Below are 13,032 nucleotides of genomic sequence, written 5' to 3'. Positions count from 1 at the left end.
GATGTCATCAAAACATCAGGTGGCACCTGCTACCAGTGGTCCAGGGACCTGTGGATCCATATACACTGTGATATAGGCATCATGGGTGATAGCCTAGGGTCCAGAAGAATGGAGATATTCATGGCTGGTTCTTGTAGTGCTTTCTTATTAGTAGATGGGGCAGGTGATGTGACTTTTATGTGTTGTATAGGTTGGCAGTGGTGCCCATAAACTATGCTGGAAGGTTAGAATAAGGAGGCTGGAATAAACCAGACCATCTACTTGCTGCTAATGGTAGAAATAATAAAGCCTTGTAATGGCCTGTAATGTTCTGCTACATTCAATAAGTGTCATCACTCAGATACATTAGATTATGTCCATAGGAGGAGATTTATCAAAACCTGTCAAGAGGAAAAGTTGACCAGTTGCCCATAGCAACCAATCACATTGCTTCTTACATTTTTTTAAATGGCCTATGAAAAGGAAAAGAAGCCATCTGATTGGTTGCTATGGTCAACTGGTCAACTTTTCCTCTGCACAGGTTTTGCTAAATCCCCTCCATTGTCTCCAAAAAGCAGTATATAGGACATCATACGGCTTCACCACCACTGGGACCTTATTTTTAAGCCGAACACCATAAATATTTTTTATCATAGAAATTTGTGGGTGTCCAGTCTTAGTTATGGGAGAATGAGATGTTCTATATAAGATGTAGACAGATTTACAATTGACTTTGCTGAACAATCTTCTTCACTAGGTCTCATATAATGAATGCAGAATTCCAACCAGAGAGAGATTATAGCGAGGACAAAAATGGGTCCTTTCTAAGGTCCTCCACCACCCAGGTTCACCAATGTTTCCCCGAGAAAGCGTTAGTGTTTGGAAAGTGTTCCTCCAACATTATCTAAGGTTTACTATGTGGTTTACACAGGAGAATCTTACTGTCAGCGGAGGATCTTACTGACACAGAGAAGGCTTTTCTGACAGGGAGAGGATCTTACTGACACAGAGAAAGTCTTGCTGACAGGTGGAGGATCTTACTGACACAGAGAAAGTCTTACTGACAGGTGGAGGATCTTACTGACACACAGGTGGGCTTACTGACAGGTGGAGGATCTTACTGACACACAGGTGGGCTTACTGACAGGTGGAGGATCTTACTGCCACATAGAGGGACATACTGACAGGTGGAGGATCTAAATAACACAGAGAAGGCTTTTCTGACAGGGAGAGGATCTTACTGACACAAAGAGGGACATACCGACAGGTGGAGGATCTTACTGACACACAGGTGGGCTTCCTGACAGGTGGAGGATCTTACTGCCACATAGAGGGACATACTGACAGGTGGAGGATCTAACTGACACAGAGAAGGCTTTTATGACAGGGAGAGGATCTTACTGACACATAGAGGTACATACTGACAGGCAGATGATTTTACTGATACAAAGAAAGTCTTCCTGACAGGCAGAGGATCTTACTGACACAGAAAGGGCCTTACTGCCAGGCAGAGGATCTTACTGACACAGAGAGGGCCTCACTGACAGGGAGAGGATCTTACTGACATACATAAGGCCTTACTGACAGACAGAGGATCACACTGACACACAGGTGGGCTTACTGACAGGGGAAGGATCTTACTGACACACAGGGAACCTTACTAACAGGTTATATGGGGGCTCAGACAAATGGAGGGTGATTTGGAGGTGCAGACAGATGGAGGATTATATGGGGGTGCAGACAGGGAAGTGTGATATTAGGGTGCAGTCAAATGGAGGATGATAGGAGGGTGCAGACAGGGGAGGGTGACATGAGGGTGCAGACAATTATAGGGTGATTCGAGGGTGCAGACAGGGGAGGGTGATATGAGGTTGCAGACAGGGGAGGGTGATATGAGGGTGCAGACAGGGGAGGGTGACATGAGGGTGCAGACAGGGGAGGGTGACATGAGGGTGCAGACAGGGGAGGGTGACATGAGGGTGCAGACAGGGGATTGTAACATGAGGGTGCAGACATTGGAGGGTGACATGAGGGTGCAGACAGGGGAGGGTGATAGGAGGGTGCAGACAGGGGAGGGTGATATGAGGGTGCAGACAGGGGAGGGTGACATGAGGGTGCAGACAATTATAGGGTGATTCGAGGGTGCAGACAGGGGAAGGTGATATGAGGGTGCAGACTGGGGGGTGATATGAGGGTGCAGACATTGGAGGGTGACATGAGGGTGCAGACATTGGAGGGTGACATGAGGGTGCAGACAGGGGAAGGTGATATGAGGCTGCAGACAGGGGAGGGTGACATGAGGGTGCAGACAATTATAGGGTGATTCGAGGGTGCAGACAGGGGAAGGTGATATGAGGGTGCAGACTGGGGGGTGATATGGGGGTGCAGACAAATGAAGGGTGATATGAGGGTGCAGACAGGGGAGGGTGACATGAGGGTGCAGACAGGGGAGGGTGACATGAGGGTGCAGACAGGGGAGGGTGACATGAGGGTGCAGACAGGGGATTGTGACATGAGGGTGCAGACATTGGAGGGTGACATGAGGGTGCAGACAGGGGAGGGTGATAGGAGGGTGCAGACAGGGGAGGGTGATATGAGGGTGCAGACAGGGGAGGGTGACATGAGGGTGCAGACAATTATAGGGTGATTCGAGGGTGCAGACAGGGGAAGGTGATATGAGGGTGCAGACTGGGGGGTGATATGAGGGTGCAGACATTGGAGGGTGACATGAGGGTGCAGACATTGGAGGGTGACATGAGGGTGCAGACAGGGGAAGGTGATATGAGGCTGCAGACAGGGGAGGGTGACATGAGGGTGCAGACAATTATAGGCTGATTCGAGGGTGCAGACAGGGGAGGGTGATATGAGGGTGCAGACAGGGGAGGGTGATATGAGGGTGCAGACAATTATAGGGTGATTCGAGGGTGCAGACAGGGGAAGGTGAAATGAGGGTGGAGACTGGGGGGTGATATGGGGGTGCAGAAAGGATGTGATAGATGCCCATTAAAAGGATGTGATAGATGCCCATTACAAGGATGTGACAGATGCCCATTAAAAGGATGTGATAGATGCCAATTACAAGGATGTGATAGATGCCCATTACAAGGATGTGATAGATGCCCATTACAAGGATGTGATAGATGCCCATTACAAGGATGTGATAGATGCCCATTACAAGGATGTGATAGATGCCCATTACAAGGATGTGATAGATGCCCATTACAAGGATGTGATAGATGCCCATTACAAGGATGTGATAGATGCCCATTACAAGGATGTGATAGATGCCCATTTCAAGGATGTGATAGATGCCCATTACAAGGATGTGATAGATGCCCATTACAAGTATGTGATAGATGCCCTTTTTTATCCATTATGCCTGGGCTGCCAAAAAAAAACTGTAACTCACATTCCGCTACTCCCCCCATGTGCCAATATTGGTCTTCTATCTTCTGGGCCCGGTCTTTTTCCACATCTTGGAGCTTATCGCTGGCCGCAGTGATGTCTCGCCTCTCTCTCTCTCTCTCTCTCTCTCTCTTTCTCTCTCTCGTAGAAAAAACAAGAATGATAGAATGCAGTCACTTAGACCGAGAATATGGAGTCTTTGAATCACAAAATGGAGTCTCCTCTACCCAATTCCATCAGTAACAATATATGAGGACAGGATATGAGGTCGGGATATGGGGAGGGGATATGGGGTTGGGATAGGACAACAATATATGAGGACGGGATATGATGTCAAAAGCTTCCTCCTTTGTTTATTTTCCTCCCCAACAAGGATTAGGAAGGGTACTCAGCTAGTATATATATATATATATATATATATATATATATATATATATATTAATAGTAAAATGGAATAGCTAATGTAAAAAAAAAACGCCTGCAAAAACACCAATGTTAAAACCTACAAGGCTTTGTTTTTGGTTGTTTTTTCGCTCCCACACTATGGAGAAAAACGCTGTGATTTTCCCGAAAAAAACATCATAGTCTCATAAGGTCGCTTCTAAGAATCAACCACTGAGCCAAAAAAAGCTGAAAAATACACCAAATGGATAAAAAAAAAAACACCAATTAGAAAAAAAAAAAAAGTGGATATGGCATTTTGTAGTTCCTTATTGACTTGTAGCTAACATTTGCCCACGCTGTGCAGTAGAATGGGTGTTTTTTTGGGCCTTTTTTTTTCCAACTACATCCCTATTACATCTCATATGTACCATGGCATGGAAATAACAATGACCATCACCCCACAGTCCCTAACTGGTTGGCTCTAGCTATACCTCTAGTTATACCTAGTTATAACAAGTTGGCTCTAGTTATACCTATGGGATATTGTCAAAAGGAAATATTTCCCATAGTCTTCCACTATTTACTATTGCTCCCTTTGCTTTCTTTCAGGTGGGTCTGGCATCAGTCCCCGGCCGAAACAACTACGTGGCCATCAAGGGAATCACCAAGACAGGGGACAATGCAGCGACCCTGCAGAGAGAGAGACGGATCCTCATGCTGGCCCGAGACTGCCCGTTCCTGTGTCACCTGTATGCTGCACAGCAGTCTCAGGACCATGCATTCTTCATCACCGAGTACCTGTCCGGCGGCAGCCTGGAGGCTTTACTCAGAATGTGCAGCTGTCTGAACACCGACAACGTAAGATTCTACACAGCAGAGATTGCATGCGGCCTCCAGTTCCTTCACGGACATAACATCGTCCACCGGTAAGTCTAACTTCCCCACACCTGTCTCCTTGTCATGTTGTAAATAATGCACCCAACTTTCCCAGAATCCTGAATTTTGTTAGGCTTTGTGGTGGTACAGTTCATGACCCCTTCACCATTGTCGATCTTTAAAGATTTCCTGTGATGTCCCAGCACCAAAAGCTGTCCTGTGGGCTGCGGATCTCCTTGGGCATGCATTTTTCACTATGTATTATATAATGTATGTACTGTATCTTTAACCCCTTCCCGCAGAATCCCATCTATAGACGTCATTCAGTTAACCCCGCGATGCGCAGCATCGCACGGGTTAACTGGCAGAAGTCCCACTGTTTCAAGCAGGGGACAACTTCTGTGGATGGTCCTGGTCAGCGATGACTGTGATTGGTCCCTGTGGACTAATCACAGTGAATGAGCTGACTGGGGGTAAAGTTAATTTCCCCTGCTCTGCCCGCCACTAGAAGTCCAGGCAGAGCAGGGGAAGATGATGCCGTGAGCTGCGGTGGGGACCGCGGCACTTATCAAGTACCGGCGCGGCAGTGGGGACCGGCGGCAGGCTCTCAGCAGCTGATGGTACACGGGTTGGCGGCGGTGGCGGGTAAGTGGAGGAGGCGGCAGCGGCATCTGCATCAGGCCCTTCAGATGTTGCCGAACTACAACTCCCAGCATGCCTGGGCAGTCTGGGCATGCTGAGAGTTGTAATTTTGCAACATCTGGAGGGATACAGTTTGGACACCACTACACAGTGGTCTCCAAACTGTTCTCCTCCAGATGTTGGAAAACTACAACTCCCAGCATGCCCTTTGGCTGTCCGTGCATGCTGGGAGTTGTAGTTTTGCAACAACTGGAGGCACACTGGTTAGGAAACATTGTCTGTTTCCTAACTCAGTGTTTCCCATCCTGTGTGCCTCCAGCTGTTGCAAAACTATAACTCCCAGAAGGCACTGAAAAACCATACACGCTGGGAGTTGTAGTTTTGCAACAGCTGGAGACACACGGGTTGGGAAACACTGAGTTAAGTAACAAACTCTCAGTGTTTTGCAACCAGTGTGCCTCCAGCTGTTGTATAACTACAACCCCTCGCATGCACGAACAGCCAAAGGGTATGCTGGGAGTTGTAGTTTTGCCTCCCCCACAGGGGGATTTACAGCGAGTTTCTCAATGCAAGTTTGAAATGCAGCAAATTATCCGCTGTAGCTCAAACCTCGCTGTAAACCCGCCCGTGCGAATGTACCCTAAAAACACTACACTGCACTAACACAAAATAAAGAGTAAAACACTACATATACACCCCCTTACATTGTCCCCCCCCCCCCTCGCCCCTCCCCAATAAAAATGAAAAACATCAGGTATGGCACTGTTTCCAAAACGGAGCCTCCAGCTGTTGCGGAACAACAACTCCAAGCATTGCGGGACAGCCATTGACTGTCCAGGCATGCTGGGAGTTTTGCAACAGCTGGAGACACCCTGTTTGGGAAACACTGCCGTAGAATACCCCTATGTCCACCCCTATGCAAATCCCTAATTTAGGCCTCAGATAGGCATGGCGCTCTCTCACTTCGGAGCACTGTCGTATTTCAAGGAAACCGTTTAGGGCCACATATGGGGTATTTACGTAATCGGGAGAAATTGCCTAACAATTTTTGGGGGGGCTTTTTCTCCTTTTACCCCCTATGAAAAGGTAAAGTTGGGGTCTACTCCAGCATGTTATTGTAAAAAAAATAAAAAATTTTACACTAACATTCTGGTGTTGCCCCATACTTTTTTATTTTCATAAAAGGTAAAAGGAAATAAAGACCCCAAAAAATTTTTATGCAATTTTTCCTGAGTACGGAAATACCCCATATGTGGGAGTAAAATGCTCTGCTTGCGCACAACATGGCTCAGGAAAGAGAGCACCATGTACATTTGAGGTGATTTGCACAGGGGTGGCTGATCGTTACAGCGTTTCTGACATAAACACAAAAAAAAACAACTACATGTGACCCCATTTTGGAAACTAAACCCCTCATGGAACGTAACAAGGGGTATAGTGAGCCTTAATACCCCACAGCTGTTTGAAGAATTTTCATTGAAAATGAAAAAATTTTTTTTTTTCACTAAAATGCTGGTGTTATCCCAAATTTTTCATTTTCTCAAGGTGTAATAGGAAAAAAGCCCCCCAAAATTTGTATATAAAGGCCCTATAAGTGGACATAAAGTGCTCTGGGGGTGAACTACAATGCTCAGAAGAGAAGGAGCGCCATTGGGATTTTGTAGAAAGAATTTGGCTGGAATTGAAGGCCATGTGCGTTTACAAAGCCCCCATGGGGCCAGAACAGTGGACCCCCCCACATGTGACCCCATTTTGGAAATTACACCCCTCACGTAATGTAATAAGGGGTGCAGTGAACATTTACACCCCACTGGCGTTTGACTTATTTTGTGAACAGTCGTCCATGAAAATGAAAAATTTTACTTGCACAGCCCACTGTTCCAAAAGTCTGTCAAACACCAGTGGGGTGTAAATGCTCACTGCACTCCTTATTAAATTCGGTTAGGGGTTTAGTTTCCAAAATGAGGTCACATGTGGGGGGTTTCTGCTGTTCTGGCACCATGGGTGCTTTGTAAACGCACATGGCACCTGACTTCCATTCCAAACAAATTCTCTCTCCAAAAGCTTCTTTTTTTCTGAGCATTGTAGTTTGCCCGCAGAGCCCTTTACGTCCACATATGGGGTATTTCCATACTCCAGAACAAATGAAGTTACAAATTTTGGGGGGCATTTTCTCCTATAACCTCTTGTAAAAATAGTGAATTTGGGGAAAAAACTGCATTTTAGTGAAAAAATGTTTTTACACATTTACACATCCGACTTTAACGAAAAGTCGTCAAACACCTGTGGGATGTTAAGGCTCACTGTACCCCTTGTTACGTTCCTTGAGGGGTGTATTTTCCAAAATGATATGCCATGTGGTTTTTTTTTTTGCTGTCCTGGCACCAAAGGGGCTTCCTAAATGGGACATGCCCCCGAAAAACCATTTCATCAAAATTTGCTTTCCAAAAGCTAAATGTGACTCCTTCTCTTCTGAGCATTGTAGTTCGCACAAAGAGCGCTTGACGTCCACACATGGGGTATTACCATACTCAGAAGAGATGGGGTTACAAATTTTGGGTGGCATTTTTTCATATTACCCCTTGTAAAAATGTAAAATATGGGGGGAAAACCAGCATTTTAGTGGAAAAAAAATTTCATTTACACATCCAACTTTAACAAAAAGTCGTGAAACACCTGTGGGGTGTTAAGGCTCACTGTACCACTTGAGGGGTGTAGATTCCAAAATAGTAAGCTTCGAGTTTTTTTTTTTTTGCTGTTGTGGAAACATAGGGGCTTCCTAAATTCGATACGCCCCCTAAAAAACATTTCAGCATAATTCACTGTCCAAAATCCCATTGTCGCTCCTTCCCTTCTGACCCCTCTAGTGCACCTACAAAACACTTGACATACACATATGAGGTATTTCCTTACTCAAGAGAAATTGGGTTACACATTTTGGGTGGCATTTTCTCCTTTTACCCCTTGTAAAAATGCAAAAACTGGGTCTACAGGCAGGGGCGTACCTAGAGCATTTGGCACCCAAGGCGGACCCTTTGTTAGGCACCCCCCCCACACACACACACACACCCCCCTTAATTACAACCCTCCCTCCCCTCCCCCCAGGGGCGGACAGACAACACTCGGGGCCCCCGGACCTTTTTTTTGCTAGGCTCTGCAGCTCGTCAATCTTCTGCCACGCTCCTATTCCACCCAAATCCCACACACAATAAATTAAAATGTATATATGTAAGAAACACTTTAACGTAGGTAAATTTCCATGACCAATAATACTGGTATACAAGGAGTAAATATATACCACCACACAATAACTGGATAATACCGCCATACTGTACTGAATAAAACCACTATACACAGACCAGTATACTATAATGGATCTGTATACAACATCTTATATACAGGACCATATAGCGGTAGATATCAGCTGTACACAGGATGTGTATACCATATAAGTGATTACAGTTACATTTTGGGACTCACAATTACGTCTTTTCTGATCAGCAGCGTCCTCTTTCCTTTTCTTCTCTGTCCGGGTAAGACCGCCATGTGGATCTCTTAACATCTGCAGGAAAAACATGTCAGACTCTGCATATATTCAGTGCCCTCCTCTACACAATCTTTCCATCTATAGGCCCACAAACTGTAATAATTCCCTCCTTGGTGTCCTGCACAATAAAAGGGCAGATAGGTAGCCAGGTATCCCCCTCTTTCCCATAGGTATATGCAGAGTTACACCTCCCCTCTTTCCCATAGGTATATGCAGAGTTACACCCCCCTCTCTTTCCCATTGGTATATGCAGAGATACACCCCCCCCTCTTTCCCATAGGTATATGCAGAGCTACACCCCCACCCCCTCTTTCCCATAGGTATATGCAGAGCTACACCCCCCCCCTCTTTCCCATAGATATATGCAGGGTTACCCCCCTCTTTCCCATAGGTATATGCAGAGCTACACCCACCCCTCTTTCCCAAAGGTATAAGCAGAGCTACACCCCACCCTCTTTCCCATAGGTATATGCAGAGCTACACCCCACCCTCTTTCCCATAGGTATATGCAGAGCTACACCCCACCCATCCCCATAGGTATATGCAGAGCTACTCTCCCTCCCTTTCCCATAGGTATATGCAGAGCACTCCCTCTCTCCCCCCCTTCCCTATAGGTATATGCAGAGCACCCCCCCTCTCCCCCCTTCCCTATAGGTATATGCAGAGCACCCCCCTCTCCCCCCCTTCTCTATAGGTATATGAAGAGCACCCCCCCTCTCCCCCCTTCCCTATAGGTATATGCAGAGCACCCCCCCCCCTCACCCCTTTCCCTATAGGTATATCCAGAGCACCCCCCCTCTCCCCCCCTTCCCTATAAGTATATGCAGAACACCCCCCCCCCCTTCCCTATAGGTATAGGCAGGGTTAAAAAAAATTAAAAAAAATAAAAGGATGCTCACCTGATATCCCACACAGCGATCTCCTCACAGTACTCCTCATGAGTGACGTCATCGGCGCCTGTGTTGCATGCTGCGTGGGGGCGGAGGTCACGTCTCCTCTGTGTAAGCTGCAGATGCGGCTCACACAGAGCAGACACCTTCTCCTGTATGTGCGTGTATCGCGCATACAGGAGAATGTTGCGCTGTCTGCTGGGGATCTGGAACGAGCGTCCCGGACCTCAGCAGCCGCGGCGGGTCAGTCCACCCATGGCAATCCCCTTGAGAGTGGGCCGCCCCATACAAGCGGAGTCAGCCCCGCCATTCTGCAAGTGTTTCCCCATACAGCGGAGTCAGCCCCACCATTCTGCAAGTGTTCCCCCATACAGCGGAGTCAGCCCCACCATTCTGCAAGTGTTCCCCCGTACAGCGGAGTCAGCCCCGCCATTCTGCAAGGGTTCCCCCATACAGCGGAGTCAGCCCCACCATTCTGTAAGTGTTTCCCCTTACAGCGGAGTCAGCCCCACCATTCTGCAAGTGTTCCCCCGTACAGCGGAGTCAGCCACACCATTCTGCAAGGGTTCCCCCGTACAACGGAGTCAGCCCCACCATTCTGCAAGTGTTCCTCCGTACAGTGGTGAGTCAAGCTCTGGTGGTGATAGTACTTGGACCTTGTGAGAACCCTAGCCAGAGTGGGAAACCTTTCAGTCTCTAATCTATAGTCAGTATTATTCAAGTGGATGAAAAGCACCATAAGTCCTATCAAGGCAACAGGGCTCCCAAGGGTTACACTGCATCCCTTCTACTCTTCATACTGTGTGTTGTACCATCTACGCCTGCTCAGTAAAAGACAGTTATCCGTAACCCGACGTCGGTGTGTTTCTTACTCCCATTGTCTGGCCCCGGAGAAGCTGATAAGAATTCCTTGCACCCCTGTGGCACCACATTACCATTGTCTTTTATTTATAACTATTTTTTCTTCTTTCATTGCAGAGATATCAAGCCAGATAACATCATGCTGGATAGAGATGGACACATCCGCATCATAGACCTTGGAGTTGCCCAAGATGGCGTCACCTCTTCCAACAAGATCAAAGGAGTGACGGGCACGTTACCATACATGGCCCCAGAGGTGCTCCAGAGGAAGATGTACTATGCAGCAGTTGACTGGTGGAGCCTGGGGATTGTTGTATCCCGGATGTCAGCAGGACGTTCCCCATTTTACTTTGGCTGCAACAGAGAAATGGCTTGCGATTCCATCACCAGAGAGAAGCCTAATATTCCATCTGTGCTCCCTGCTGACCTGAAACATCTGATCAAGAAACTGCTGCGTAAGAATCCTGAGAAGCGGCTTGGTGTGAACAGGAACATCAGAGACCATCCATTCTTCACCACCATCAACTGGGAGGAACTGGAGCAGAAGAGAGCACAGCCGCCATTTACACCATTCAAGCCAGCTCTGAAGAATGGAGACCTGCCGTGGCCAGAGGAAGAGACAGCCCTTCACCCCTTGGAAGGATTCTCTTTCATTGCTCCAAGCTGGGCCTGTTAACATCAGCCCATGGCCACGGCCCAGAGCTCTGTGCCCCCTGACCCATGCCTCTGCTGCTGTATTAGACCTCGGCTTGTCTATAACATCCTCTCTATACCATCTGAATGCTGCAGATTTCCATCAAGTTGTTACCCTGGATCTTAGCTCCACATCCTCCACAGCCTCTGAAGACCCTCTGTACCCCAGAAGCGGCCTGTGCTTGTAACATCTCAGCACAGACCTGGTAAGTATCACACATCATCACACATACATTAGGATCACACACATACAGGTAGATAGAAATATACACACAGGTACATACATAGATAGTATAGACACATACACACAGACACACACAACAGATAGCGGTAGATATCGGCTTTGATCCTGGGACTTGTTCCGATCGCCATATTTGGGGTCAGGAAGGAATTTTTCTCCTTTGAGGACAATTGGCTCATTCTTTAAGGGGGTTTTTGCCTTCCTTGGGATCATTCCAGCCATAAATAAGCAACATAACATAATGTAAAAAAATAAATTAATAATAATAAAAAAGTGTTATATATGAATATATAAAAAAAAATACATAATAGTTTACCATACTAGATAGGTCATGTACTGGCTTTTGATCCTGGGACTTGTTCCGATTGCCATATTTGGGGTCAGGAAGGAATTTTCCCCCCTTACATAAGGATAATTGGCTCTTTCCTCAAGGGGGTTTTCGCCTTCCTTTGGATCAACACAGTATATAAAAAAGCTTTGCTTTTACATTTATACATTACACATAGCAAAATAAAACATAACACACATTTCTAAAATTTGCAGAATCCCAGTATCCCCTTCCTGTAACTATATAAACTAAATAAAATGTCCTTTTTCCCCTTTACATCATTGTGTCTGTGTCTTTATTTCCATTGTTTGATCATGTATTGTTCTAATAAATACAGTGAAACCTCTTTGAGAAGACCACCCAAATTTCTTCTGGTCTTCTATTGCAGTGGTGTCCTAAAAACAAGACCACTATGGGGGTGGTTTTTTCAAAGAGGTGGTACAAAGCTTCATTTGCACTTAATGTATTATATTGTTGCAGAATGTTTGATACATTTGCACATATTTAATGGAATTGGGTAGTGCAAACATTTGACAACTTTTTGTTGAATAGAATAAAAGTGTTTAAAAAACCATGGCACTTAAACCATGTCTCCTTTTGTTAGGCCAAACATGTATAACTGATGGTGTAAATTAGCAAAAAGAAAAAAATGGCACAATATGCTTAATAAATATGTCTACAAAGTCAAAGACAGAAAAAAATTGTGCAAAATGTGCCTGAGAACTGACACATGGTGCTGATAAATTCTCCCCAAAGCGCCCAAAGTAAAAAAAAAAATGTATCTTCCCCTATAAACGGGTATAGATGGAGGGGGTGCCGAGTGCAAAATATGTCCTGGTACCCATAGGAATCATGTTATGCATCTGTTCCCTACTTTTACCCAAGTTATTACAAGTGAACCAGAGGCGCCCCCCTACAACACCTCAGCGCTGCTTATTGAGCACAATATCACTGAATTACTGCTACTTGTTCAATTTTCTATACTTTTAATATTTTCTTCCTACTTTTTTTTCTGATAGTTCAGAGTGTAGTTTAATACAGTGTAATGTATTAAAGTCTAGCCCTAGCCCTAGCCCCAGCCCCAGCCCCAGCCCTAGCGGCTCAGTAGTCTGTTGCCCTGTAGTGCTGGGGCCCTGGGTTCAAATCCCACCATAGACATCATCTGCAAAGAGTTTGTGTGTTCTCT

General features: G+C 46.2%; 1 protein-coding gene across 2 annotated transcripts in view; it reads left to right on the top strand.

Annotated features, from left to right (window-relative positions):
- LOC130282895 (protein kinase C delta type-like) overlaps window positions 1-12,122 on the top strand; it is a 61,506-nt gene extending 49,384 nt beyond the window's left edge. The window contains exons 1-3 of one of the 2 annotated variants that reach the window (XM_056531836.1): window positions 39-163; window positions 4,378-4,694; window positions 10,702-12,122. In XM_056531836.1, the coding sequence (XP_056387811.1) occupies window positions 155-163; window positions 4,378-4,694; window positions 10,702-11,260 (885 nt within the window). In that variant the 5' untranslated portion in view covers window positions 39-154 and the 3' untranslated portion in view covers window positions 11,261-12,122. Of the gene's footprint in view, window positions 1-38; window positions 164-4,377; window positions 4,695-10,701 lie in introns of those variants that run through there. The other variant, XM_056531837.1, reaches the window with a different exon arrangement.
- The last annotated feature ends 910 nt before the right edge of the window (window positions 12,123-13,032 follow it).

This window comes from Hyla sarda, chromosome 7 (assembly GCF_029499605.1).
Source record: "Hyla sarda isolate aHylSar1 chromosome 7, aHylSar1.hap1, whole genome shotgun sequence".
NCBI lineage: Eukaryota > Metazoa > Chordata > Amphibia > Anura > Hylidae > Hyla > Hyla sarda.
The sequence above is the reverse complement of the archived record's forward strand: the minus strand, read 5'-3'. Positions and strand labels throughout refer to the sequence as shown.